Source organism: Leptonotus elevatus, chromosome 3, assembly GCF_054856555.1.
Source record: "Leptonotus elevatus isolate MCC_2025b chromosome 3, RoL_Lele_1.0, whole genome shotgun sequence".
Lineage (NCBI taxonomy): Eukaryota > Metazoa > Chordata > Actinopteri > Syngnathiformes > Syngnathidae > Leptonotus > Leptonotus elevatus.
This window is the reverse complement of record NC_141241.1, coordinates 7,035,954-7,062,065: the sequence shown is the minus strand read 5'-3', so window position 1 is coordinate 7,062,065 and position 26,112 is coordinate 7,035,954. Positions and strand designations below refer to the sequence as shown.

General features: G+C 39.5%; 3 protein-coding genes, 1 long non-coding RNA gene and 1 pseudogene across 8 annotated transcripts; 3 read left to right on the top strand and 2 right to left on the bottom strand.

The window, feature by feature from the left end:
- The first annotated feature begins 237 nt into the window (after positions 1–237).
- LOC147176811 (uncharacterized) lies at positions 238–2,516 on the top strand (annotated as a pseudogene). The gene is made up of 2 exons (XR_015094470.1): positions 238–666; positions 1,456–2,516. The product of XR_015094470.1 is annotated as an uncharacterized LOC147176811 (transcript).
- A 633-nt stretch (positions 2,517–3,149) lies between these two features.
- Positions 3,150–4,744, top strand: LOC147176810 (uncharacterized). The gene is made up of 2 exons (XR_015094475.1): positions 3,150–3,547; positions 3,982–4,744. It is a non-coding gene; the product is annotated as an uncharacterized LOC147176810 (long non-coding RNA).
- A 1,414-nt stretch (positions 4,745–6,158) lies between these two features.
- Positions 6,159–18,142, top strand: LOC147176809 (uncharacterized). The gene is made up of 9 exons (XM_086072377.1): positions 6,159–6,553; positions 7,866–8,995; positions 9,077–9,634; positions 10,480–10,673; positions 11,363–11,511; positions 14,079–15,478; positions 15,559–16,128; positions 16,917–17,110; positions 17,438–18,142. Exons 1-9 carry the CDS (start codon positions 6,427–6,429, stop codon positions 17,946–17,948), a joined length of 4,833 nt encoding a protein of 1,610 aa, XP_085928503.1. The 5' UTR covers positions 6,159–6,426; the 3' UTR covers positions 17,949–18,142.
- Positions 18,143–18,579: 437 nt separating this feature from the next.
- On the bottom strand, positions 18,580–21,295 carry LOC147176808 (uncharacterized). The gene is made up of 2 exons (XM_086072391.1): positions 20,895–21,295; positions 18,580–20,035 (listed from the first exon to the last, which is right to left on the bottom strand). Exons 1-2 carry the CDS (start codon positions 21,019–21,021, stop codon positions 18,687–18,689), a joined length of 1,476 nt encoding a protein of 491 aa, XP_085928517.1. The 5' UTR covers positions 21,022–21,295; the 3' UTR covers positions 18,580–18,686.
- A 239-nt stretch (positions 21,296–21,534) lies between these two features.
- LOC147176807 (uncharacterized) lies at positions 21,535–25,352 on the bottom strand. 4 transcript variants are annotated; one of them, XM_086072386.1, is made up of 3 exons: positions 24,701–25,352; positions 24,324–24,631; positions 21,535–24,194 (listed from the first exon to the last, which is right to left on the bottom strand). In XM_086072386.1, exons 1-3 carry the CDS (start codon positions 24,825–24,827, stop codon positions 23,028–23,030), a joined length of 1,602 nt encoding a protein of 533 aa, XP_085928512.1. In that variant the 5' UTR covers positions 24,828–25,352; the 3' UTR covers positions 21,535–23,027. The 4 variants fall into 4 exon arrangements, with proteins under 4 accessions (XP_085928512.1, XP_085928510.1, XP_085928511.1 ...); XM_086072384.1 differs by having other exon boundaries at positions 21,535–24,488; positions 24,564–24,631; XM_086072385.1 differs by having other exon boundaries at positions 21,535–24,631; positions 24,701–24,812; positions 25,038–25,352.
- Positions 25,353–26,112: the final 760 nt, after the last annotated feature.

Sequence of the window (26,112 nt, the reverse complement as noted above, 5' to 3'; positions counted from 1 at the left end):
ATAGTTGTTTTATTTCCGTTTTTATTTTCACTTTTAGTCATTTATTTATTCAGTCATTTATTTATTTTGAATTTTGTCTGTTTTGGTGCTTCATATTTTTCAGCTGCTCTTTGCATTTGACAAACCTTACGTGAATACACAATTGAATAATTTAGTGTTCCGTTTTTTTTTGTCGATTGTTCGTATCGTGTGGCTGTAGTGTAGTTTGTCCAAATGGGTTTGCCGTACTTTTTCCGCGATCGCTCTTCTCCTGTTTACGTTTTATGTCATCAAACGCGTCTCACTAAATAATTCTTTACCACTTAGCACTGATGGCACAGAAGCCTCAACACAGTACCCCCATCACTGCTGTACTGGAGTAAAATACATTTCATTGAATCTTCGAGTTCGCATAAACTTGCCTCAAGTGCAAGTTAAAGCTGCTAAAACTAGCTTAGCTTGGCCAAGCTAGCTCGCTGCTGATGAGACTCATATGATCAACATATCGCTCAGCAGATCAAGCGTGAGCGTAAAGTGTTACTTATGATCATGATCGTGTGAAAACGTTTGCAAGAATGACAGAAGAGTACGAGGAGACAATTATTCGAACAAAAGAGAAGAACGAGCAACGTCGTCAACACCTGGACGCTATCTTTAAGCATACTCGAATTGTGTTACAGAAACGAGGTTTGTACACGTCTCGTTTCAGATGAGCTTTTTTAAATAAAAATATTCATGTGTATTCCACAAAGTTTGATCAGAAAATGTGAAACGGTTGTTTAATACATTGAAACTGGGCCTCAAATTGTAGGAAATGTTGGCTATACAAGACGTTAAATTATTTTGTCAAATCAAGTCAGGACTTCTCTGCTGGAAGAATTTACCCACATTTACAATTTTTTTTTTTTTTTGTTACACGATTTTATTCTAAACCGTATCTTCTCTTCATGTTGTAGCGTTACACTTTGCTGCACTCTTCCAGTTTGTTGATGTGGCTGTACCCCCCCCCCCCCCTCCCCCAGTCAGAGTTCAGCCTCAATCTGCTGACCTGAATCAAATATTCCTAGGGCCTGTCATTTAAGTCATTTAAACTATATTAGCAATTAGATAGCTTCTTTAACCAATCAGAGTTCAAATGGTAGTGGCAATTGTGACATGTGACGCCAAAACTTAAAATATCTAGATATAATCTTTAATATGTGGATTTGATGGTGTCCAGGCACCATGCAATTACAACGAACACCATTAAATAATGGCCATTCAGAAATTTAATAGTTTTGATCGTCCAATTACTGAACTGCTCTGTCACTTTTGAAATAGGGAACATAGATAGAATTCTCAAACTTCATAATTGCATGTAACCGATAAACACTACAAAAAACATGTACATTATAAACACTAATACATAACATAATAGTCACAACATGGAACTTCACTTTGTCAAACCATGTGTGTTTGTCTTCTTGTGTCTTGCAGACGCCAGTGAAACATTTCTTCATCCTGGGCAGCAGGAGCCAGAGTCTGCTCCCATTAAAGAAGAAGAGGAGGAAAAGGAAGAGACCTCATACATTAAAGAGGAAGAGGAGGCAGAGACCCTTTACATGAAAGAGGAAGAAGAGGAGGAGGACATCGCCAAGTTGCCATTGACCATTGTCTTGTTGAAAAGTGAAGATGAAGAAGATCAAGAGCAAAGCTCACAGCTTCATCCCAGTCAAAGTGGGGAGAACACAGAGGCAGAGCTTCCAAGCAGCAGCTCGAGTCAACACATGAGGAGAGAAAGTGATGGCGACCACTGTGGAGGACCACAAGCAGACAGCCCGTTAGCTCCGCTATCAGAGAATGACGACATAACGTCACACTCTTCTGACACAGATGAAGACGAACAGTCCAAAGGTGATGTGACATGTGACACTAATGACAAACGCTGGGAATGTTCTGAATGTGAAAAAACACTTTTCAACAAGTCATCATTGAAAAGACACATCAGAACACACACTGGAGAGAAACCTTTTGCCTGTTTATTTTGTGGTAAACGATTCACTCAGAAGGGACATTTAAGGAAACACAAAAGAACACACACTGGAGAGAAACCCTTTTCTTGCTCAGTGTGTGGTCTTAAAGTAAATCAAAAGTGTACTTTAACAATTCATATGAGAACACATACCGGAGAGAAACCTTTCGCGTGTTCAGCTTGTGGTAAAAGATTTGCACTGAAGTCAGGTTTAGTGAAGCACACAAGAACACACACCGGCGAGAAGCCTTTTGCCTGTTCAGTTTGTGATAAATCATTCAGTGTGAAAATCGATTTAAACAGGCACACAAGGACACACACTGGAGAAAAACCTTTTGCCTGCTCAATTTGTGGTCAAAGATTCACTCGGAAGGCACATTTAGGAAAACACACTAGAACACAAACTAGAGAGAAACCTTGCTCCTGCTTAGTGTGTGGTCTTAGAGTGAATCAAAAGTGCAGCTTAATAATTCACATGAAAACACACAATGGTGAGAAGCCTTTTGCCTGTTCAATTTGTGATAAACGTTTCTCTCTAAAGGGAAGTTTAGTCAGGCACACAAAAACACACACTGGAGAGAAATCGTTCACCAGTTCAGGTGACAAAGGTTGAACAGTTTAGTTTTGTAATGCAACTTAGGCATACACGTTATTGTGTTTATTATGTATTCATTTATTTATTACTTTATTACTGTGATTTTGACTGCTGCCTGAAATAAATGAACAATGAAACTTCTTGCAATAATACATCTAATTCCACTGTCAACACACTGCAATTATCGTATTCCTCTTGTATGTTCATTGCCGTATGTACGTATTCTAAATGGTATGGTATGTAAATGTAACTCGGCGTGCCATTTCATGTGGAGGAGCATAAAGGCCCGATTGTCTTCACATAGATTGGGCTACACAGCATATTAAAGGAAATTAACTTGCTTTCCAATATAGAGAACCTTCTTGGAAACGCGTCTGCAACAAGTGTGCAGAAAACATTGATTAGGAATTTAAAATAAACACGAATATTGAGTAGGATATGGTTTGGTTTGCTTTTATTTGATGCCTTTGTACTGCTCAACATGTCAGTCCGCTAGATGGCGGTAATGCAACAAAAGTCGGTTTGGCAACCGCCATTTAACATTCACAATAGGAAGAAGAAAAACGACAATCCGGAGGTTCGTGCTGTACAGTTTCCGCATACTGTTTGTGTGACCAAACGCGCTGCAGTTTCTGCATAAATTGACTGCTGAGCGTACTTAAAGCCTCGACACGATATGCCCCATCACTCTTTTACAGGAGTAAAACACAATTCACCAAGTCCTCGAGTAGTGTCAAAATTATCTCGGTGCACGTCGAAGTTTCTCGAGCGAGTTTAGCTTAGCTTAGCTTAGCTAAGGTTATAGCCGCTAATAAAGAGACACGTTTGTTGTGTGGGGAAAATGTGTGCAAGAACAACAGTGGAGTATGTGGCGGAACTTTCTGGAACAGAAGAGAAGAAGCGACAACGTCGATTATTGGAGGCTGGTTTCAAGAAACTTCGAGTTGTGTTAAACCGAGCAGGTTTGTTCATTCAATTCAATTATGAATTAGGGTTTTAAACTTTAAGGCTTAGGCTTTCAAATCAGAGTTTTGAACTATGATTAGAGTTTAAAACCAGGGTTGGGGTTTTTAATTAGTGCTTGAAACTAGGGTTATTTTTTGACAAAATTAGTTCAGATTTGTTTAAAAGGGTTAGGGTTTCAAATCAACGGGGCTATCCACCAGGCCCTCACCCTCACCCATGTTGCGGATTGAGGGGAACATTTGATTTTGTATTTCCAGTTACTGAACTGCTCAAGCACATTTGAGAGAAAAGCAAATGGGAGCCTCAACCCTGTTTTTAATGAAAACTTCCCCCAAAATTCTACCCATGGCATAAAGTTACAGCGTTGGACTTGACTGCACAAAGTTTGACTTCTGCAAACCAGGTGTGTTTGTCTTCTTGTTTCTTGCAGATGTCAGTGAAGAATATCTTCATCCTGAGCGACAGCAGCCAGAGCCCCCATACATAAAGGAGGAACAGCCCGCCAACATTAAAGCCCCCCAAATTTAAAACGGAAGAAGAGACAGAGCCCCCCAAATTTAAAAAGGAAGAAGAGCCAGAGTCGGACAACATTAAAGTGGAAGTGGAGCCGAAGCATCATCATATCAAAGAGGAAGAGGAGCATTACGATGTCACCAAGTTGACTAGTGTGTCTTTGAAGCGTGAAGATGAACACTCCAATGGTGATATGACATCTCGTAGTTCTCTCTAATTGCATGGCTCAACCACATCCCTGGATGAGCCAAATTTGTAAAAGTAGTAGAATAGACAACTCTGTTTGAAAGAAGCCAGAAAAGAACATACAACAAGAGACAGTATTGCTTGTATTGATCTAAGCCCTTTGCAAAGATGGCGCGACCCCTGGAAGGTGCACATAAAGATAAGGGTAACGTAGCTACAGCCCCAAGCTTTCCAAAGTGCTCGAAGGAGAGGAAAAAAAGCAGTTGAATTACATTTGCAACCGGGGCAATTTTGACCACAATGCTGCTGTTTTGAAGTCAGGAAAGGGCGAGCTGGTGCCATTTAACACGAGCACTGCTAGAATTTTAAAACAACTAGATCTCCCAGAGCAGTCATTTTGACGGCTTGCGCTCTCGCACTCACGTAATCGCCTAATATGGTTATCGCTGTTTTGAGTAACTAATAAAGCCCCTCTCTTGCTTTTCTGTGGAAAACGGGTGTATTAATTTCGATTATCAGGCTTGTACTGCCAAAAACGTCATGACTCCATCACATCTAGGAGCCTACTTTTTACTATAAGCTTTTACTCTACCTTGAGCTGCGTCGCCACTTCCAGTGGAGCGGCACACGGTTCCTTTTAGCGCGCGTGGGCTGGTCTTGTTTGGACTTGCTGTCTGAAACTGCTGAGCGATCCAGCTACCACTCATCGTGATTTGTCAGACTCTCTGTCAGCTTCTCAGAATCTAGCTGTGTAAAGTTTTCTCTACCAGAATCTGCAAGTATTCAGCAATTTTGTCGACTGTGCTGAACCTGACCGACGCTGAGATGGTCCGCCTGGCTAACGTTTTTGGGCATGACATAACAGTATCGTCTGAGTTTTGCCGAGTCCCAGAAAAGACCACGCAACTTGCCAAGATCAGCAAAGTGTTGATGGCACTCGAGCAAGGAAGGTTAGCCGAGTTTCAGGGCCACAACTTGGATCAAATTGCAATACAGCCAAATGGTGCGTTTTTTGGTTTGACTTTTGGAATATTTTGACTTTTTTGACAGCAGTGATGTAGATGATGAAGTCAATTGTGGTGGGAGGCAGTTCGACTTATGACGGAACAGCAACTGCGAAGCGAGGAACATTTTCGACTACCACTGATGGTAAACGCTACTGCCAGACTCTTGTACTAAACTTGCTTTTTTTGCTACAGAATCTCAAAAAAGTGAGTGCACCCCTCACATATCTGCAGATATTTTATTATATCTTTAGGTGGAACAACACTGAAGAAATGACACTTTGACACGATGAAAAGTAGCACTACAGCTTATGTAACAGTGTAAATAATGCAAAATACAGTCATTAATAGCTGGCAACAAAAGTGAGTACACCACTGTGGGAAAATGCCCAAAATGTCAAAAAAAAATTGTGGCCACCATTATTTTCCATCACTGTCTTGGGCATGGAGTTTGTCAGAGCTTCATGGAGACCTTACGCTCCTCAACCTTCTATTTGATGTTGCCCTCGAGATGTTCAATAGGGTTTAGGTCTGGAGACATGTTTGGCCAGTCCATCACCAATGTTGTTTGTGTTATTTATCATAGAGCTGTCTGTCCTAATCATCTTAGGTAAAGCGCCACAGAAGAGGAAAACACGTTGGAACCACAAAATAGTCCAGGCAGTGAAAAAGTCGTTTCATCACCTTTTGTATTGTACCAGCAAAGTATGACTGTGAGGAATGTTTAAGGGCGGAACCGGAAGCTCTTGTGTGGGCTATTGAAATATATTTTTGTAGGACAAGTTTCCTTTACCTTTGTCTCCCCCTGGCTGTTGTTGTATTCACCGATCTGTTGTACTGTATTGATTTATGATCAATAAAGCATTTAAGGAAAAAAAATGTACTGTAGGAACAACAACTTCCGGGTCGCGTTCGAAATCTTTAAAAATGAGATTCAGCCAAGTGTGTCCGCCCTCTGCTTCATTTGGTCCAATTGGATTTGAGCAGACAGACTTGAGCCCATGCTTGAACGTCTCGCTTCGTCCCTACGCAAGGATTCGTGGGGTCAATTTGCCTCGACAGCTTCTGAAACGAGTTTAGCTTAGCATGCTACCACAATCGAGACGCGATTGCCACCAATACAGCGCTAAACAGTGATCAAGTGTGAACGTACTTGTGATTGTGGTGTGAAGATGTGCGCAATAAGTGTGAAAGAAGAGTACGAGGAAGAACTTTGTGGAACAAAAGATGAAAACGAGGGACAAAGTCGACTCATGGACGCGGGATTGAACAAGTTTCAAAATGTGTTACACAGAGCAGGTTTGTTTACTTTTTACTCTTTACACTTGCTTAATAACTAACTAACTACTTTATATTATAAATAAAGGAAAATCCAGCGTTAGTTTTTTCTTCTCGCCCCACTGGAATTTCCTCGCAAGGTCCACTATCCGGGTACTCCACTGTTTAGAGCGTGGAAGCCGCTTTGCATTGTGGGTTGTGGCAGACGGGTTAGAATGTAAACAAAGTATGTAAATAAAAATCCTTGTAGTAATGTTTACTTCAACCTCTGACATAACGACCACCACGTTATTTCTGGATTCTTATGGATGTCAAACGTTTTCCATTGTAGATATTTACCGTGTGACGTCATGTGTGTGCACCATGTGCAAAGGCTTTCATGTTTGTTTTTTAAAACTGTTTATTTGCTGTAAGACATACAAACTTGGCAACAACCAACACTCATTTTTCAATGCAAATCAACAATAACTGCCTAGGGAACAGTAGTTCACCAAAATAAAAATAAAAAACATACAATGTTCACATGCGATTGTAAATTACAGACATAAAAGACAAATAAAATAATAAATGACATTACAGAAATTTAATCAGGACATATTCAACTCAACACAAGAGGTAATTTCTTCATAATATTATATTTGCCAAATTCGTTTACAAGATATTGAAAAACAGGGTTAGATTTTTTTGAATTTTTCTTGTGAATAAAGAAATGTTGGGCATGAAAAGAACATATGGTCAGTAGTATCTTGCATGTTCGTGGGAAAAGGTGAGGTGTTGTATCCCCCTGGCATTTTTGTTTGTTCTACTGTTGCACTATTTTGATCACTTAAGTGATGTTTGCTGTTAAGTAAAAACAAAGTAGTTGCCAGACCCTCACAAACCATTTTCATGCTTTTTTTGTTGCCACCAAATTTTTAAGCATGTTAAAAATTTATTTGCGAGCATAAAAATGATTTGCAAGCATTGATTGATTTGCGAGGGTCTGTCGAACGTCTTTGTCAGGATTTGCAGTCTTGAACGAAACCCGATGAAACCCCATTATTAAAATGTACGCAGAAGTTTTGATTTGAAGGTTTGCAGCAGATAATATGCATTGTCAAACTATAACAGTTGTGTTCAACTAACATGGATTTTTGCAAAAATGCATGGCTGGTTTGCTAAACATTTGGTCAAGGCCCAGTGAAATCGGTCATTACAGAAAATCTCATATGAAGACCGTGAAAAAAAAAGGAAACCATTTTTAATTAGTGCTTGCTGTTTTCCCAAGAACAACCATGGGCATGATGTTTAACTCAACCAAACCATATTGTTTTCATCTTCTTGTGTTTTCCAGGCCCCTGTGAAAAAAGTCTTAATCCTGAGCAACAGAAGCCAGAGTCCCTTCACATTAAACAGGAAGAGTCAGAGCAGCTTCACATTAAAGAGGAGCCAGAGCACCATTACGTTAAAGTAGAAGAGGAACCTGAGCACCCCCACATTAAAGAGGAAGCGGAGGAGTATGACGTCACCAGGTTCCATTCGATTGGGGAAGTGAAACCTTTGAAGAGTAAAGGTGAACACAAAGCTAAAAGTGGGGAGAACAGCGGGGCGGAGCCTCCAAGCAGCAGCTCCAGTCACCACATGACAACAGAAAGTGATGGAGACCACTGTCGAGGACCACAAGTAAACAGCCTCTTAGCGCCGCCATTAGATGATGATGACGACGTAACGTCGCACTCTTCTGACACTGACAATTTTGCACCGTCATCAGATGACAACAATGGAATGTCACACTCTTCTGACGCTGACAGTTTCACTCCATCAGATGACGACGGCGTAACGTCATACACTTCTGAAACTGACACAGACACTGATAATGATGAACCCTTTCACAGTGATATGACGTATAACGCCGACGACCAAAGCAGGGAATGTTCTCATTGTGGACAATCTTTTGTCCTCCTGTCTCTTTTGAAAATCCACATGCGTATCCACGCTAGGGAAAAATGCTACACCTGCTCAGTTTGTGGTAAAAAATTCTCCCGTGATGATTTGGACCTACGTCATCGTTTTCATAGCGAAAATATTTCTCCCGCCATATTGCCGGTCATAAATATGGCAGCTTTCAACAGGGAAAGACTTGAAAATCAAGACGATCTTTCATTTTCATGCATTATGTTAAATATGGATCGCACGAGCAAGAAGAGATATCTGGAAAAACTTGACCAGGCTGGCATACGCGATCCGTACGCCTTGCCAGGTTTTCTTTTTCTCACTCTTGAACACTGTGAGGTCGGCGACCTCCCCAACCTGTGCTACAATGATATTGTGAACTATATCATTTATGCAACATCGATGTATACTCAAGAGGAGTTGAGAGCGTATAAGAGCCTTGACGCGTATAAGCATTTTGAGGATGGGCATGTACGTGGGACCGCCGTATGGGAAATTCCCGGCAAAGAGAGATATCTCATCGTGTCAAAGGTAGGAATCTTACGGGAAAAAGCAAACTTGGCAATGAAATTTCACACCACTTATCATACATACACTATTCATGACTTTCAGGTGATGTGTTCCCAGCTTCAAAATGAGCTCCCACTGCGAGTGTGGGTTGTGGTCCAGGAAAAGGGCAGTGTGCTATCTTGTCACTGCACCTGCATGTCAGACCTGTCTAAGCACTGTTCTCATGCTGTTGCCACCCTGTTCGCTGTTGAAAACCATGTGAGGACGGCACAGGAGATGACCTGCCCCCATGTGAGACAAGAACAGACTCGAGCTACTTCAATGACGTATTCAGAGATGGCGGACGTAGACACGACAACAAATATGAGGAAGATAACGGAGGAAGCCGAAGAGGACGTCACCGAGTTGGACGAAGTCCCCTTCCCTACAAGCCCAGAGAAGGCTGCCTTTTATCAAAGCCTATCGGAGTCTGTTGTGAGTTGTGCTGTACTGAATGTGTTGCCAGACGTCCACAAGAGGTTCATGCCAATATCCGTGTTGAAAACTCTACCTCCCCCTCTGACAAGTCTTTATCAAAGTAAATATGAGCGGATAAGTGAGGAGGATCTGCGGAAAGTAGCAGATGAAGTGTTCAAAAATATGAAGATTACAGAAGAACAGGTAGAATTGTTCTTTTGAATTCAATCAAATTATATATGGGTCATTTTCATATAATATGATTAATAGCAGAAATTTGCACACACAAAAAAATTTTGCTTTTTTTTTTTATGCTGTCCTTATTTATTTATTGGTACATGCACAAGCTCTCATTTCCGATCTCAAAGTATTTGAAGCAAATGTAAACAACAAAGATGGCTGATCATCACGTTTGGTTACGTAAAGTTACTTTTTTAGAATAACTAAATTCATGTTGCAATAAATAAATAGATGAATATGTTCAGAATCGTGTAAACTATTATTTTTTTTGCCATTTACGGTCTCTGTGCCTTTGTGGTTCCCCATTGTTCAGTGACATCTGATTTAAAATGGTGGGTGAAGTCGGAGTTTTTTCTAAAATTGGTCATTGAAAATTTCGTCTTCGGAAAACATGATACGAATCATGAAACTTTGTTTGGGACACATAACCTAAAAGAAATTAGCATTAAAAGTTTGAAAAATATTTTTTTTCTTAAAAAATTATTACCGTTTGAATTATTTCAATAATACTTTAAATACTCATCAGTCAAATAAATTGACTTTAAAAAAGGGAATTTTGTGGGGTGTATCTTTGCAGTGATGAAATTATATGAGAATGACCCATATGCATACATACTGAATGTCAACGCCTTCTTAAAATAATTGCTAAAGTCATTTTTTTCAGGAAACAAACATTTTAACCATTTGCATCATGAGGAGATGATTTAGGCAAAAAAAAAATTATTTGGGCAATTATTTTAAGGTGACGATATGAAAGTTACGTATGTATGCTGCAACATTCCGTGTTTGTTTTCCTTTCATCTCTACAGGTAGCTACTGTTGAAAAAGTGACAAGGAAGCAGTCGGCATGGTCGACCACTCTATGGTACCGGCAGCGTGCAGGGCGGTTGACTACCTCTGACTTCAAAGCGTTGACGCGGACCAGCATCGAGAGACCTTCCCTGTCACTAATTAACAGAATCTGCTACCCTGGGAGCTGTGTACTCAGTCCAGATGACACAAGGTACTGTACTAATGGAAATGGTCATAATCTAATTTATAATTGATGTCTAAATACATTTTATAATCATTTTTATAATGCATCTTAAAGCTGCAATATGGAATTTTTTCCAAAAAATTACTTTACAATCAGCTTTTTATTTGACCATTTATGACTGAAATGCCTTCTAATTAGTAGATTAACACCTTAGCTGTTCACAATGGGTACTCCTGCAAGCCTCTGGCCAATATTTTTCAGACTGGATTTGGGTTAGAATTTCCCATGCCCTGTCTGCGGATGTGACGTAATGCGTGTGTGTGTGTGTGTGTGTGTGTGTGTGTGTTTGTGTGTGTGTGTGTGTGTGTGTGTGTGTGTGTGTGTGTGTGTGTGTGTGTGTGTGTGTGTGTGTGTGTGTGTGTGTGTGTGTGTGTGTGTGTGTGTGTGTGTGTGAAGAACGGTATGTGCAATTTCATTTTTCGTCAGCAGGTGGCAGTAGCGATTCAAAATGGAATATTCTAAGTTCAGTAGCTTTAAGTCATGTTTTGAATACAATTATGTAATTGACAGATTGCAAATAAAAACATCAAAAACAACTATTTTACTGTTCAGGATTCAGACCACCACATGTATAACTTCCCTGCTTGTGATGTATATCTAATGACGTGTCATACACAGCATTACATGACCTTAAAAAATGTTTTTTCTTTAACCAGGTGGGGGTGTAAGCATGCAAAAACTGCAATGAAGCTTTACTCTTCCATCCAAGCTTCTTCCCATCAGGCCTTCACAACTAGGGATTGTGGATTTGTTGTGTGGAAAGAAAACCCACACGTGGGGGCCTCGCCTGACAGCATTGTGAGGTGTAAGTGTTGTGGAGTTGGTTGTGTACAGATCAAATGTTTTCACTGTCTACAACAAGAAAGCCCGACCGCAGTTGACCATGATCATTCATTTTACTGTTGTAGAGATGACTGGTGTGAAATTCCTTTAAAACATGATGATGCCTATTACTTCCGGGTGCAGGCGCAGCTTAGAATTACAAATGGTAACTACTGTGATTTTGTTGTGTGGCGCAACGACACAATATCAGTGCAGCGAATTAAGTTTGACGTCAATTTCAACATTGACACCAGTAGAGTTAATTTTGCGTACTGCCATATAATTTTGCCAGAGTTGTTAGGCAAATTGTATTCTAGAAGAGTTAGCTAAATATTGTATTTTAGAAGTAGTGTGAAAGGTGCAATAAATTATGTGGATGGTTGTTTTTAAAGTAATATTTGTGTTGAATTTTTATTACACAATACTTACCCTTTTGTTTTTATTTTCCACATAAAAAATACCCCCTTTCCCACTCAACAAAAACGAATAAATACTGAATTAATATAAAGCTAAAAGGGCAACTCCAAGAAAAGCTTTATTTTAAAACTTAATTTAATTAATGGTCTCTTGAGAATGGTCTGACTGTTTATTCCAGAAACTCACATTTTCAGTGTATCTTTAGTTTACAGGTATAGTTGTATATTTTTTTCTTAATAAATATCTGTCCGCAATGAATACGTTTTTGTTGTTAGTTTGAATGTGATCACGCTGCAAAATAGGCAAGACTTTGGACTTTAATATTTTATGTACTGTCTTGAACTGTCGCGAGAACAACTTCCGGGTCACATTCAAATGTAGACATAAAAAAATGAGATTCAGCCCCAGTGTCCCCGCCCTCCGCTTCATTTGGTCCAATTGGATTCGAGCAAACAGTCTTGAGCGCATGCTCGAAACGAGTTTAGTTTAGCTTAGTAAACGCAAACAAAACGCGATTGTTATCAACACATCGCTAAACGGTGATCAAGTATTGTGATAGTGTGAAGACGTGGCAAACAAATGTGAAAGAAGGATATGAGGAAGAACTTTATGGAACAAAAGACGAGACGACTACCGGACGCTGATTTGAAAAGGTTTCAAAATGTGTTACGCAGAGCAGGTATGTTCACTTTTTACTCACACTTGTTTAGTCACGTGCTACTTTTATATCAGATAAAATGAATAGAAATATTCCTATTCAATGCTCTTTTTTTTTTGTGGAATTCCCTCGTGTGGTCTATCATTCGTGTACTCCCGTTTAGTGCTCGGAAACCGCCTTGTATTGTGGGTTGCGGCACACGTTGGAAGGCTAGGAAGACTTTAAACCAGGTTTGCAAACAAAAATACGCGCTAATGTCCTCTGACAGTATAAAGAAAACAATATATTTGGATTTTATGGATGAAGACTTCCATGTTAAGAGGGTGCGCAGTTGAGTGAATTACAGGCAAAAAAAAATACTCGTCAAGTCTTTAAGTGTATTTATTGTCATTTTTGTAATGTAATAAAATAATGTGATATGTAAATGTATATTAAAATGATCAAGTTGACCATGTTTGCAGTTACAGATCAAATGACATCGCAATTACTGATAAAGTGATAACAATTTCCACATCATTTTGCAGGTGAACCGACAATATGAGCCTAGTATGAGTGGATGAATGCAGAAAGAAACAAACGACAACAGAAGAAGAAAAATGCTTGATGAGTGAAGGAAGAATGTGTGATAAAACAGAGCTAAATTTAGAAGATTTGCCACCTGAGGAATCCCCAAGTGAGGAGAGTCCCATTCATAGGACAGCTTCAACACAGACGGATCCTGTCAAGCCAAGATCTGAGATGTCGAAAACCATGCAGAATGAAGTGCAGCGTCCGCATCAACGTCCTCCCAAGTGTAGGCACTCTTCTTTACAATTAAGCAATTAACGATGTTGTAATATTTCATTTCGGGGAACAAATTGGCTTCATTTGACCAGCCTGATTTTTAAAGTTTATGGGGATATAATTAGTAGTATTCATAATAATAATGAAAATAATAATAAATGCTATTTGTAATGCTATTTGTAATGACAGTCAAAACAAAATAAAAATGTTAAATATGAATAATTATTATTATGTGTTTGTGCGTGTGTGTGTGTTTAACTACTAAAGGTGGGACAGTAATCTGATTCAGAACATTATTTTATAACATGCTATAGTAAAAATGTAAATAAGTTTTGATCTGAAGGTTTGCAGGTAATATCAAAATTTAACAGTTTATATCCACTATTTGGGAAAATTGGACTCTTGCTGGCTGGTTTGCTGAACCCTTGGTCATGCCAAGTGAAATCAGTCTTTCCAGAAAATGTGATCTTGAGACCATATATATATAAAAAAAATAATATATATATATATATATATATATATATATATATATATATATATATATATATATATATATATATATATATATATATATATATTTATTTGAGTGACTCGCTTCCCCCCCCCCCCAAGAACATCGCACTGTTATTCAGTCATTCACAACATATTTAACTCTACCCTACCATTTGTTTTTGTCTTCTTGTGTCCTCCAGGCCCCAGTGAAAAATGTCTTTATCCTGAGCAAAATAAGCCAGATTCCCTCCACATTAAACAGGAAGAGTCAAAGCAGCTTCACATTAAAGAGGAAGAGGAGCCAGAGTGGCATAACATGCAGAAAGAAGAGCCACCACACTGTTACATTAAAGAGGCAGAGCAACGTTCCATTAAAGAGGAAGAGGAGGAATATGATGTCACAATTATGCCTTTGATTGTAGAGGTAAAGTCTTTGAAGAGCAAAGATGAACCCAAATGTCAAAGTGCGGAGAACAGCAGGGCCGAGGCGCCAAGCAGCAGCTCGAATCAACACGTGATAACGGAAAGTGATGGAGACCCGTGTCGACGTCCACAAGTAGACAACTTCTTAGCGCTGCTATCAGCTGACGACGACGACGTAACGTCACACTCTTCCGACACTGACAATTTAGCTCCGTTATCAGATGATCGATGCATTAAAGAGGAAGATGAGGAGTATGATGTCACCGAGTTGCCTTTGATTGTGGAAGTGAAATCGTTGAGAAGTAAAGATGAACTCAAAGATCAAAGTGAGGAGAACAGCGAGGCAGAGCCTCAAAGTCAACGCATAACAGAAAGTGATGGACGTCTACAAGTAGGCAACGACCTGCCGCTGCTTTCAGGTGACGACGATGTAGCATCGTGCTCTTCTGACACTGAACATTTAACTCCATCGTCGGATGAGAACGGTGAGTTGTCATATTCTTCCGACACTGACAATTTACCTCCATCAGTTGACGACGACGAAACGTCTCACTCTTCTGACACTTATAACGATGAACACTTTAATAGCGATGTCATATTTAACACCAACAACGAATGCTGGGAATGTTCTCATTGTGAACAAACCTTTGACCTCGTGTCCCATTTGAAAAACCACATGTGTATCCACGCTGGACAAAAACGCTATACCTGCAAAGTTTGTGGTAAAAAATTCCCCAGAGATGCTTTGGACCTACCTCATCGTTTCCATAGTGAAAATATTTCTCGCGCCACATTAATGGTCGTAAATATGGCAGCTTTCAACATGGACATGGTGGAAAATCGAGACAATCTTTCATTGTCATGCATTCTGTCAAATATGGATCACGCGAGCAAGAAGAGGTATCTGGAAAAACTTGACCAGGCGGGTATACGCGATCCGTACACTTTGCCAGATTATCTTTTTCTCGCTCTTGAATGCTGCAAGGTTCACGACCTCCCCAACTTGCATTACTATGATATTTTGAACTATATCATGCGTACAACATGGATGCATACACACAAGGCGTTCAGAGAGTATAAGAACCTTAACGCGTATAAGTATTTTGACAAAGAGAACGTGCGTAGGACCGGCGTATGGGAAATACCCGGCAAAGAACGATTTCTCATCACGTCAAAGGTAAGAACCTTACCGGAAAGCTTGTACGTTTCACAGAGCCTATATGATAAAGTTAACGTACACTATTCGTGACTTTTCAGGTGACGCGTTGCCATCTTGAAAATGAGCCGCCAGTGCGAGTGTGGGTTGCGGTCCAGAAAACGGGCAGCGTGCAGTCTTGTCATTGCACCTGCATGTCACACCTGTCCGAATACTGTTCTCATGCTGTTGCCACCCTGTTCGCCGTTGAAACTCACGTGAGGATGATGGCGCATAAGGTGACCTGCGCCGACGTGAGACATGAGCAGCCTCGAGCTCCTTCGACGAAGGTGCCATATTCAGAGGTGGCTGACGCAGACACTACAAATCCTATGAGGAAGAAGAGGATGAAGGAGGAAGCCAATGAGGACGCGACGGCGTTTGAACGAGTCCCCATCCCTACGAGTCCAGAGAAGGCCGCCTTTGAACAAACCCTGTCGGAGTCTGTTGCGAGTTGCGCTTCACGGGGTGTGTCGCCAGACGTCGAGAGGTCCACGCCAATGTCAGAGTTGAGAAGTCTACCTCCCCCTCTCGCACGTCTTTATCAAAGTCGGTATGAGCAGATGAGTGAGAAGGATCTGCGTGAAGTAGCAGATGAAGTGTTCAGAAATATGAAAATTACAGAAGAACAGGTAGAGTTGTTATTTTGAATTCAAATTATATATGGGTCATTTTCACATAATGTGATTAACAACAGTAAAGACACTTTGGAATCAAATTAAGCTTCTTCTTCTTTTGTTTTTATTAATGCTTCCTTCATTCCATATGGGTATATGTCTTGAGGGTATTTTTTTTTTTAAGTTATTGATTTAAATTTTAAGCATTCATTTATGTAATTGTAATGACAGTAAAACATGCTAAAGTTACAACACTAACAAATTAATAAAAAAAAACATTTGTCTCAAAATAATATTTTTGCGGTCTGCTATTGGCTGCCTCATCTTGGCATTTGAGCTCACAGATCCCTCTGGTGCATTGCAACGATATAACAAGGCTCTCCAGTGATGTTAATGGTAAAGAGAGATTGCTTTTTTAATTTTTTTTTATTTATGATGCACATGTTGGTGTTCTTTAAAAAGAAACATTAAACAATAGGAGAAACATAAAGTATGTCCCGAAAATGTTATTCACATCTTCATGAAAATGTGTTTGCTGCACATAACGGTAAAGACGTTTTGACAATAAAATTTGAAAAAAATATTTTTACTTTTTGAATTATGGCAACTGGCAAGAATTCTAGTTCTCAAAACAGTGAAATGTATTTTCTTTCACAAGGAAATTTCCTTGGGTATGTCTTTACAGTTATTCAATTAGGTGAAAATGGCGCCTATATATACATAATGGAAACGATAGTTTGTGTAATGTATCATGTATGCATGCTTCAACTTTCCATGTGTTTGTTTTTCTTTCTTTTGTACAGGTATCTAATGTTGAAAAAGAGACAAGGACGCAGTCAGCTTGGTCAACCACTGTATGGTACCAGCAGCGTGCAGGACGAGTGACTGCCCCCGACTTCAAAGCGTTGACGCAGATCAACGTCCTGCAACCTTCCCTAGCACTAATCAATAGAATCTGCTACCCTGGGAGCTGTAAACTCAGTCCAGAGGACACTAGGTACTGTCATTTGTCCCTTTTTAATCTATGATTGTAGATTTCAAAATATATACATTGTACCGTATAGTATTTTTTTCCTCTAAATTGTCTATAACGTTTTTAGTTTTTTTAAATAATGGATCATAAGTATTTAAAAAAAAAACTTTAAAAAATATATATATTTTACCTTGTCAGTGCACAAAAAGGGATGGCAACGTTTGCATGATTTTGATTACATTGCATGACATAATCTTACGCCAATAGTTTTGACAAAAACTACTGGCTAAAGATTGACGCGTCATACACGGCATATTACCTGAAAATTGCATATGATTTTTCTTTTACCAGGTGGGGGTGTAAGCATGTGCAAACTGCATTGAAGCAGTACTCTTCCATCCAAGGTTCTTACCATCAGGCCTTCACAACTCGGGAGTGTGGACTTGTTGTGTGGAAAGAAAACCCACACATGGGGGCCTCGCCTGACAGCATTGTGAGGTGTACGTGTTGTGGAGTTGGTTGTGTACAGGTCAAATGTTTTCACTGTCTACAACAAGAAAGCCCGACCGCAGTTGACCATGATCATTCGTTTTACTGTTGTAGAGATGACTGGTGTGAAATTCCTTTAAAACAAGACGATGCTTATTACTTCCGGGTGCAGTCACAGATTAAAATTACAAATAGTGACTACTGTGATTGTGTAATGTGGCGCAACGACAAGATGTCAATTCAACGGATTAAATTTAATGCCAGTTTCTTTAACATTCAATCCAGTAGAGTTAATTTAGCGTACCGCTATATAATTTTGCCAGAGTTGTTAGGCAAATTGTATTCTAGAAGAGTAAGGCAAATGGTAATTTAGAACTACTGTGAAAAGTGCAACATCAAGTTCTGCCAAATCAGATGATTGGAAGAAAAAATGCTGTTATTATAGGAATGTGGAAGGTGGCACAATATTTAGTCGCAGTGCAAACTGGTTGTGTGTTGATCACAGAAACTGATTTAAAGCGAGTAATGTGAAATAAAATGGCAGTGAAAAAACATGCACCACCATGACATGTCTCAGGCCTTCTTCATGCATGTCTTTTGTTTCTTGCTTAATTGCCTTTTCTTATGCCAAGGTCGGACTACATGAATGTAGCCTAAGTGTTATGTAAGGTTCAGAGTTAGGACCCAAAAAAGGTCTATATGACAAAATAAGAGTCACAAATACAGGACCATAGCAACTGTGTCACAAGTGACTTTGCAACTGCATAGCAACTGACAACTCCAGATACTGCTTTACGTTAAATTATACAATAAAACATTGCAGTCTGCACCTAAACGTGACGTCTTAATCATGTTTTATGTTGGCGCGTCTACAGAGGCTGCTCAGTGGGTTCTAACAAAACGCAGCCAACTTTATTACAACCATTCACACACTGCCTGCACTGAAGTCAGACAAATGTACCATTACACTACACTACACACAATGAAGAAATGGAAGCAAGAACGATATTGAACACTTGTATTTGTCTTGTATTTCACTCAGGATTCATGTACATTCTTCTGTCTTATCACAAAGAGTCAAAACTTTATTTTCTATTGTCTATTTAAGACTTTACTGACCACTGCTTTTTTCACCAGCACACTTGTGTCTCTTAACATGATAATTACAAGAGAATATTTTACCACAAAGTGAGCAGTCAAAGGATTTTTCCCCAGTGTGTATTCTTATGTGCCTGATTGAATCTCTCTTCCGGGTGAATCTTTTATCGCATAATGTGCAAGCAAAGGGTTTCTCTCCGGTGTGGATTTTTGTGTGTCTTCTTAAGGTTCCCGTGTCCGAGAATGATGTACCGCAAATTGAGCAGACAAAAGGTTTCTCCCCAGTGTGTGTTCTTGTGTGCCTCACTAAATATGGCTTCAAAGTGAATCTTTTACCACACACTAAGCAGGCAAAAGGTTTCTCACCAGTATGTGTTGTTTTGTGTGATATTAAGTATGCCTTCCAACTGAATCTCATACCACAAACCGAGCACGTAAAAGGTTTCTCCCCAGTGTGTGCTCTTGTGTGTCTTCCTAAACTTCCCTTTGTAGAAAACATTTTACCACAAACTGTGCAGGCAAAAAGTTTCTCACCAGTATGTATTCTTAAATGTCTTCTTAAGCTTCCCTGACCAGAGAATCTTTGACCACAAAATGAGCAAGCAAAAGGTTTATCTCCTGTGTGTGTTCTCGTGTGTGTTTTTAAATTTCCCTGAGTAGTGAATCCTTTACCACAAAATGAGCAGGCAAAAGGTTTCTCCCCAGTGTGTGTTCTTTTGTGTCTTCTTAAGCTTCCAGCTTCAGAGAATCTTTGACCGCAAACTGAGCAAGCATAAGGTTTCTCGCCAGAGTGTGTTCTTGTATGTGCTTCCAAATTTCCCTTCTGAATAAACCTTTTACCACAAACTGAGCACTCGAAAGCTTTTTCCCCTTTGTGTATTCTCATGTGAAGATTCAAACCTGACTTTGAACAAAATGTTTTCCTACACTGAGAACATTCCCAGCGTTTGTTGTCAGTGTAACATGTCATATTCCCAATTGAGTGTTCATCATCATTAATGTCAAGACTGTGTGATGTTATGTCCTCATCATCTGACAGTGGCATTAATAGGCTGTCTACTTGGGCTCCTCCACAGTGGTAGCCATCACTTTCCTTTATCATGTGTTGGCTTGAGTTTGAAGGTGCCGCCCTTCTGTTGTCCTCACTTTCGTCATCATCTTCACTCTTCAAAGGGACAACATTCAATGGCAACGTGGTGATTTCTTCCTCATCCTCTTCTTCTTTTATGTCGAGAGGCTCTTCCACCTCTTTGACATGGGAGAGCTCTGACTCCTCTTCCTGTTTCATGAAGAAAGGCTCTTCATCATCAAGCTCCTCTTTCATATGATAGGACTCTGGCTCCTGCTGTTCAGTACACACACCTGAAAGGACACAATAATATAAACACGTGGTTGTGTGGATGAATAACAGCTTTTGCAACATAAAAACCACTATTTTTTGGACAGTGTTTGACTCGATTGCCTTTCATCGGGCTCTATTCTTTTCACAAGAAAACAGGTTATATTTGGATGATTTTGCCTTTAAACTGATTTGAAATGAGAATTGTGCCACCTAGTGGGCAATTTGTGTTTAGCCAGCACAGCCCCGTGAACCAGCCCCAGTTGATTAAATCAGATGCGCTGATTCGGAGAAAAGTTTGGTGAGGAAACTTTGTCAACCGCGCCTTCGGGATATTTTTATTTTTGTTTGGTTTATTTAGCAACAGTTTATTATGGTGTATTTAGAATTGACGGCCTTGTGTACGCATACACACACAACATACACAATCAACACGTTTAGCCAACATTTCACATAAACACGCCTAAACGCATCAATGGACACCCTGAAAAGAAAGTGGCCAGAGACTGAAGTCATGTCATCTAAAAATAAGTAAGTCAAACAAATATTTTATGTCTGTGGGAGCGCGTTGGCCTTAAAATGCAATATGGATTTTGTTGCCTTGATGAATTAAGTATTGTAAGGGAAATTAAGACTACAATGTGGTAACTTAGTTCACTGCATAATTAGTTTTCAAATCAAATCACTGTCGCAACGCTGCATATCGACCAGATTCAAGATTCAAGAAGGTAATACATGACAATAAACGCAGCGTTTTATTAAAAGGGCTAAGATTTTCGAAACCAAAAACGAGGACTGCGTAATAAAATAGAAGTTAACAAAAACCATGAATTTATTCAACAAGTTCCTGAACAACACTGGTAAAGTAAATAAACAAACAACCTGCTCGATGTGGTTCATCTTGAGGCTTCTTGAAAACAGCGTATTGTCGTTGACGTCGTCTTTCGTTCTCCTCCTTAATTTGACAGAGTTTCTCCGCGTGCTCATCTTTTATACTTTTTGCAAACATTTTCACGCGATACTCACAACACTTGTGAACAAACTCGTCTCTTTTGTTAGCGGCTAGCAAGCTAAGATAAGCTAATGTAAACAAGGCCAAGATGCTTATACGTGCACGCAAAACAGATTTTTTTAGTCGGACACAAAGATGTAATAAATTACGTTTTAGCCCAGTAAAGTAGTAGTGGAGCGCATTTCGTAAACGTTTCAGTCCGTCTAGGACTAATTCGGGGAGAATTGTTTAGCTAGTATGGTTGGAAAACGGACGCGAAAGGAGAGCTGAAGCGAAAGTTGTACGGCAAAACCACTTGGACAAACTTATTAGGTCTACGGACACTGGAAATGTGTGACGAATTGAATGTCGTTGAGTCACTGCACAAATTCGAGGGGAAATAGATACAGAGACAGACAGCAAAATAGAATTAGAGATAGCCAGCAAAATACTAGACAAGTACAGAAAAGCAATTACTGTAAGTAAATGATGGCACCATGATCGTCCAGTATTTTATTGCGAAACGACCAACTGCATCCATCAAGCTAAACATACAACCAAGTCAGACAAAAAGGTAATCGTGGTGACGCACGACCTGGGAACAAGGACATGATGAACAAAAGAATATAGACATAAAAAAAAAACACAGTCACAGTCACAAATTTGTTTTTGTTTTTTAAAGATCTTTGCAGAAGCACTTGACCAAATAACAGGACAATATTCCAAAATGTGCCAGAACAAGTGATCGAACGACAGTATGTAAAATTGTGGGCGGAACAAATTCAGAACATTTTCTTGATATTGCAATGCCCCTACCCATCTTAGAAACAATATGATCAATCTGATCAGTAAATTATCTATTTTCACACCCAGTAATTTGACCTTGGACACCTGTGCTACTTGTATCCCATCAACATGCAAATTGAGTACAGTGGCATTATCAACAGCATACCTGCTGCCAAATACAATAGATTTCGTTTTGGCAGTATTTAATACCAGCCGGTTCATTCTCATGTTAGTGGGAATGGAGGATGTACAAGGTTTATTAATAAACAGAGAATTTCGTAGAGATTCATCAAGAGACAGAATTAGAAACCAGTTGAAGAAGTTTGGATAAGTGATAGTTCTGTAGTGGATATAGTTGTTTGTTTGTTTGTTTGTTTAGCTAGTTGTTGAGTACTTGCTAAGTGCCGTCATTACCACTAGATGGCAGTAAAGGTTACAGTGAGTTGAGGGAAAATGGGAAATTCTCAGGGTTAATTTGATGACCTTGTAGATGTTAAGAGTTTTCTTTGAAATCCATAAGTTTTGTTTTTAAATTTTTCAAAACCTTTGTGGTGTAGCCTTAGCAGTTGCTACGGTTTTGTTTTTTAAACTCATATATGCACAAAATCTCAGATACTCCAGTGTCTTTTCCCAAAACATTTTATACTGGGAAAAACAGCCTGTTACAGTTACACTTTATTACTTTATCACATATTAAAAATGACACAGGAACAGATTAATGCAGTAATTTTATTTTATCGTTTTAGCATAATTGATTTTGGTATAATAGCATATGATTTATTTTGTTTATTTGATTTGTAACATTCTTTATTTGCGTTCATATTTGTTTTATTTTTCTCATGTGAAACTGTGATGTAACATTGGTTTTATTGACACTGTTTTGCAGTTTCACAGCAAAATTCTAAAGATGCTATTTGAAGTTCACAATGAATACACAAGTTTTGAGTATATAATTGCGTTTCTCCCTTTAGTGCAGATCAGTTGTGTTATGTCTGCAATAAATGACTTCAATACAGCTGGAGAAAGCTAATTAAAAATATACATTTACAGTGCTAAATGGGGTACAGGAGACTTCATGAAATTGCTTCAATGCTAAACTGTTACAATTCAAGTATCATGCAATGCTGAAACAAAAATGGAGATAGAAGACAGTATTCTGTATCTTTCTATCAGTGTCTATAGACAGGATCACATTCTGTTAACACATTACCGTCTCACCAAAAACAGTGAAAATGTATTCATGGTTTACTTAAAAGCTTCGCTGATCGCGTGGTGTTATTTTTACCAGTACACTTGTGTTTCTTAACTTGATTTTTCCAAGAGAATCTTTTACCACAAAATGAGCAGTCAAAAGGCTTTTCCCTTGTGTGGATTCTTGTGTGTGCTCTTAAATATGCCATCGAAGAGAATCCTTTACTACAAAATGCACAGACAAACGGTTTCTCTCCAGTGTGCGTTCTTGCGTGTAGTTCTAAGCAACCCTTCTGAATGAATGTTTTACCACAAACTGAGCAGACAAAAGGTTTCTCCCCAGTGTGGATCCTTATGTGTGCTCTTAAACTTCCCTGCATAGAGAATATTTTACCACAAAATGCACAGGGGAAAGGTTTCTCTCCAGTGTGCGTTCTCATGTGGCGTATTACATTATTATTTGTGAAAAACCTTTTACCACAAACTAAACAAGCACAAGGTTTCTCCCCAGTGTGTATTCTGTTGTGTGTTAATAAAGATAGCCTACTTGTGAATGTTTTACCACAGAGTAAGCAGGCAAAGGGTCTCTCCCCTGTGTGTGTTCTTGTGTGTGGTACTAAAGATCCCCTAAAAGTGAAATTTTCCCCACAAACTAAGCAACTAAAAGGTTTCTCCCCAGTGTGTGTTCTTGAGTGTGCTTTTAAATATCCACGTGTAGAGAATCCTTTAGCACAAACTGAGCACACAAAAGGTTTATCTCCACTATGTGTTCTTGTGTGTTTTCTTAATTGTGCCGTGGTAGGAAATCTTTTACTACAAACTGAGCAGACAAAGGGTTTCTCCCCAGTGTGTATTTTTGTGTGTGCTTCGAAATTACCCTTCTGAGAGAATGTTTTACCACAAACTGAACAGACAAAAGGTTTCTCCCCAGTGTGTATTCTTGTGTGAGTGTTAAGGTTGCCCTTCTGAGAGAATGTTTTATCACAAACTAAGCAGCGAAAAGCTTTCTCCCCAGTGTGTAGTGTTCCGTGTCTTCCCAAAGTATCTTGGGTAGCAAATTTTTTGCTACAAACTAAGCAGGCGAAAGGTTTTTCACCACTATGTCTTCTTGTGTGCCTTTGTAAGTTTCCCTTTTTAGAGAATGCTTGACCACAAACCAAGCAGGCAAAAGGTTTCTCCCCAGTGTGTGTTCTTCCGTGTACTTCCAAGAGTGCCTGTGCAGGAAATCTTTTACCACAAACTGAGCAATCAAAAGCTTTCTCCCCAGTGTGTATTCTCACATGTACTTTCAAACCCCACTTTGAACTAAATGTATTCCCACAATGATAACATTTCCAGCGTACCTTATTTGTTTCTTTTTTAGTTGTTTTTTGGCATTTCCTTCCACGTTTGGAGGGTTTATTATCAGAGTGGGGTGTTACGTCGTCACCATTTGGTTGTGGAGCTAAGTTGTCTGCTTGTGATCGTCCACGGTGGTCTCCATCACACTGTTCTTTATCACCTTCAATCTTCACAGCGACAGAAGAGAATGACAACTTGGTGATATTGACCTCTGCCTCTTCAGAGTAGGGAGGTTCCGGTACCTCTTCCTCTTTTACGTGAGGGGATTCCCAATCCTGTTGCTTAGGATGAAGGTCTTTTTTACTGACATCTGCAGGAGACAAGAAGACAAAGACGCTGTAGTCGTTACTAAACAAGTGAGAGGAAAAGGTGAACAAACCTGCTCTGTTTAACACAACTCTTGGCTGCATGTCCACAGCGTTCAGTAGTTGTTGCCATTGTCGCTCGTCCTCGCATTTTATTGCAGACACTTTCTCCACGTACTCTGCTGACTTTCTTGCACACATTTTCCAACGATGATCACAAACACGTTGCACTCTGCTTAGCTATGTGTTGCTAACAAAAAGACGCTGACTTTTTGTTAGCGACTTAGCGAGCTAAATTAAACTAACCACACAAGAGGATTCAACGTGCTCCCAGGCGAATTTATCAGGACTCGCAAATTCAATAAATTATGTTTTAGTCAAGTCAAGTGGCAATAGGGCGAAATGTTGTACCGTGGATTTGGAGCGTGTGTCGAGGGGGAAAGGCGTCTCTTTTTTGTTGTTGTTCGCGGTCAGCAAACTTAGCTAAACTAAGGTAAGCTAGCGCAAGAAGCTTCAGCGTGCACCGAGGCGAGTATCCGGACCGGACACAAAGACTTCTTTGAATTATGTATTTCAGTCCGATAAAGTGGTAAAATTAATGTCCCGTCAAAGCGTTTACTTTTAATAGGGAAGAATAATTTGGTGAAAGCGTTTGATTATCCAAAGTGGGCTAGTTGCAGGCTGCAGGCCGCAGCGGAAAATCTTCTATGGCAAGCCACTTGGACAAACAACGCGCCACAGCCACGTACCAAGTTGACATTTCTTGTGATACTACAGCCACGGAAACGATAGTTTGGCAAAAAAATAATCAAGGATATTTTCAGGAATGTGTCTCTGTGTTTTTTTCTCTTCGACGGGAACCTCTATTTCGATGGAGGATATGTAGCAGGGCATACCCGATATTATTATGTTTTATTATATTATGAAGTATGAAACCACAAGAAAACATTTACAAAAAATGTGATAAAGGTTACTGGAAAAATGTGATAGACTCCAAACTGACGTTCTCTGGTTGCAGTATCACCTTTCTACCACTAGGTGGTGCTAATACACTGAAAAGGTCGAGCTTAGTTTCAGTTCAAGATTGGTTACATACTGGAAATGGTGATGATAAACAATCCAAACGGTCTCAATATGGGAAAACGTTTAACTTGGGTTTGAAAGTACACAAGGAAAGACACACTGGGAAGAAACATTTTGCCTGCTCGGTTTGTAGTAAAATATTTTCTGTCAAAGCAAGCTTAGATGTGGATACAAGAACACACACTGGGGAGAGACCTTTTGTCTGCAAAGTATATAGGTTCAATTTGAAGTCAACTTTAAAGACTCACACAAGAATACACACAGGAGAGAAACCTTATGCCTGCTCATTTTGTGACAAAAGCTTTTATGAAAGGCAACATTTAACTGCACACACAATAACACATCCTGGGGGGAAACGCTTTGCCTGCTCTGAATGTGGTAAGCGCTCCAATAAAAAGTGGCA

Coding starts and splice junctions, on each gene's coding strand:
- LOC147176809 (XM_086072377.1), top strand. CDS start 6,427: ATGTGCGCAATAAGTGTGAAAGAAGAGTACGAGGAAGAACTTTGTGGA. Junction 8,996..9,076: donor GATATCTCATCGTGTCAAAG/GTAGGAATCTTA, acceptor CATGACTTTCAG/GTGATGTGTTCCCAGCTTCA. Junction 10,674..11,362: donor CTCAGTCCAGATGACACAAG/GTACTGTACTAA, acceptor TTCTTTAACCAG/GTGGGGGTGTAAGCATGCAA.
- LOC147176808 (XM_086072391.1), bottom strand. CDS start 21,021: ATGTTTGCAAAAAGTATAAAAGATGAGCACGCGGAGAAACTCTGTCAA. Junction 20,036..20,894: donor AGATGAACCACATCGAGCAG/GTTGTTTGTTTA, acceptor GTGTCCTTTCAG/GTGTGTGTACTGAACAGCAG.
- LOC147176807 (XM_086072383.1), bottom strand. CDS start 24,827: ATGTGTGCAAGAAAGTCAGCAGAGTACGTGGAGAAAGTGTCTGCAATA. Junction 24,632..24,700: donor AGTTGTGTTAAACAGAGCAG/GTTTGTTCACCT, acceptor TGTCTCCTGCAG/ATGTCAGTAAAAAAGACCTT.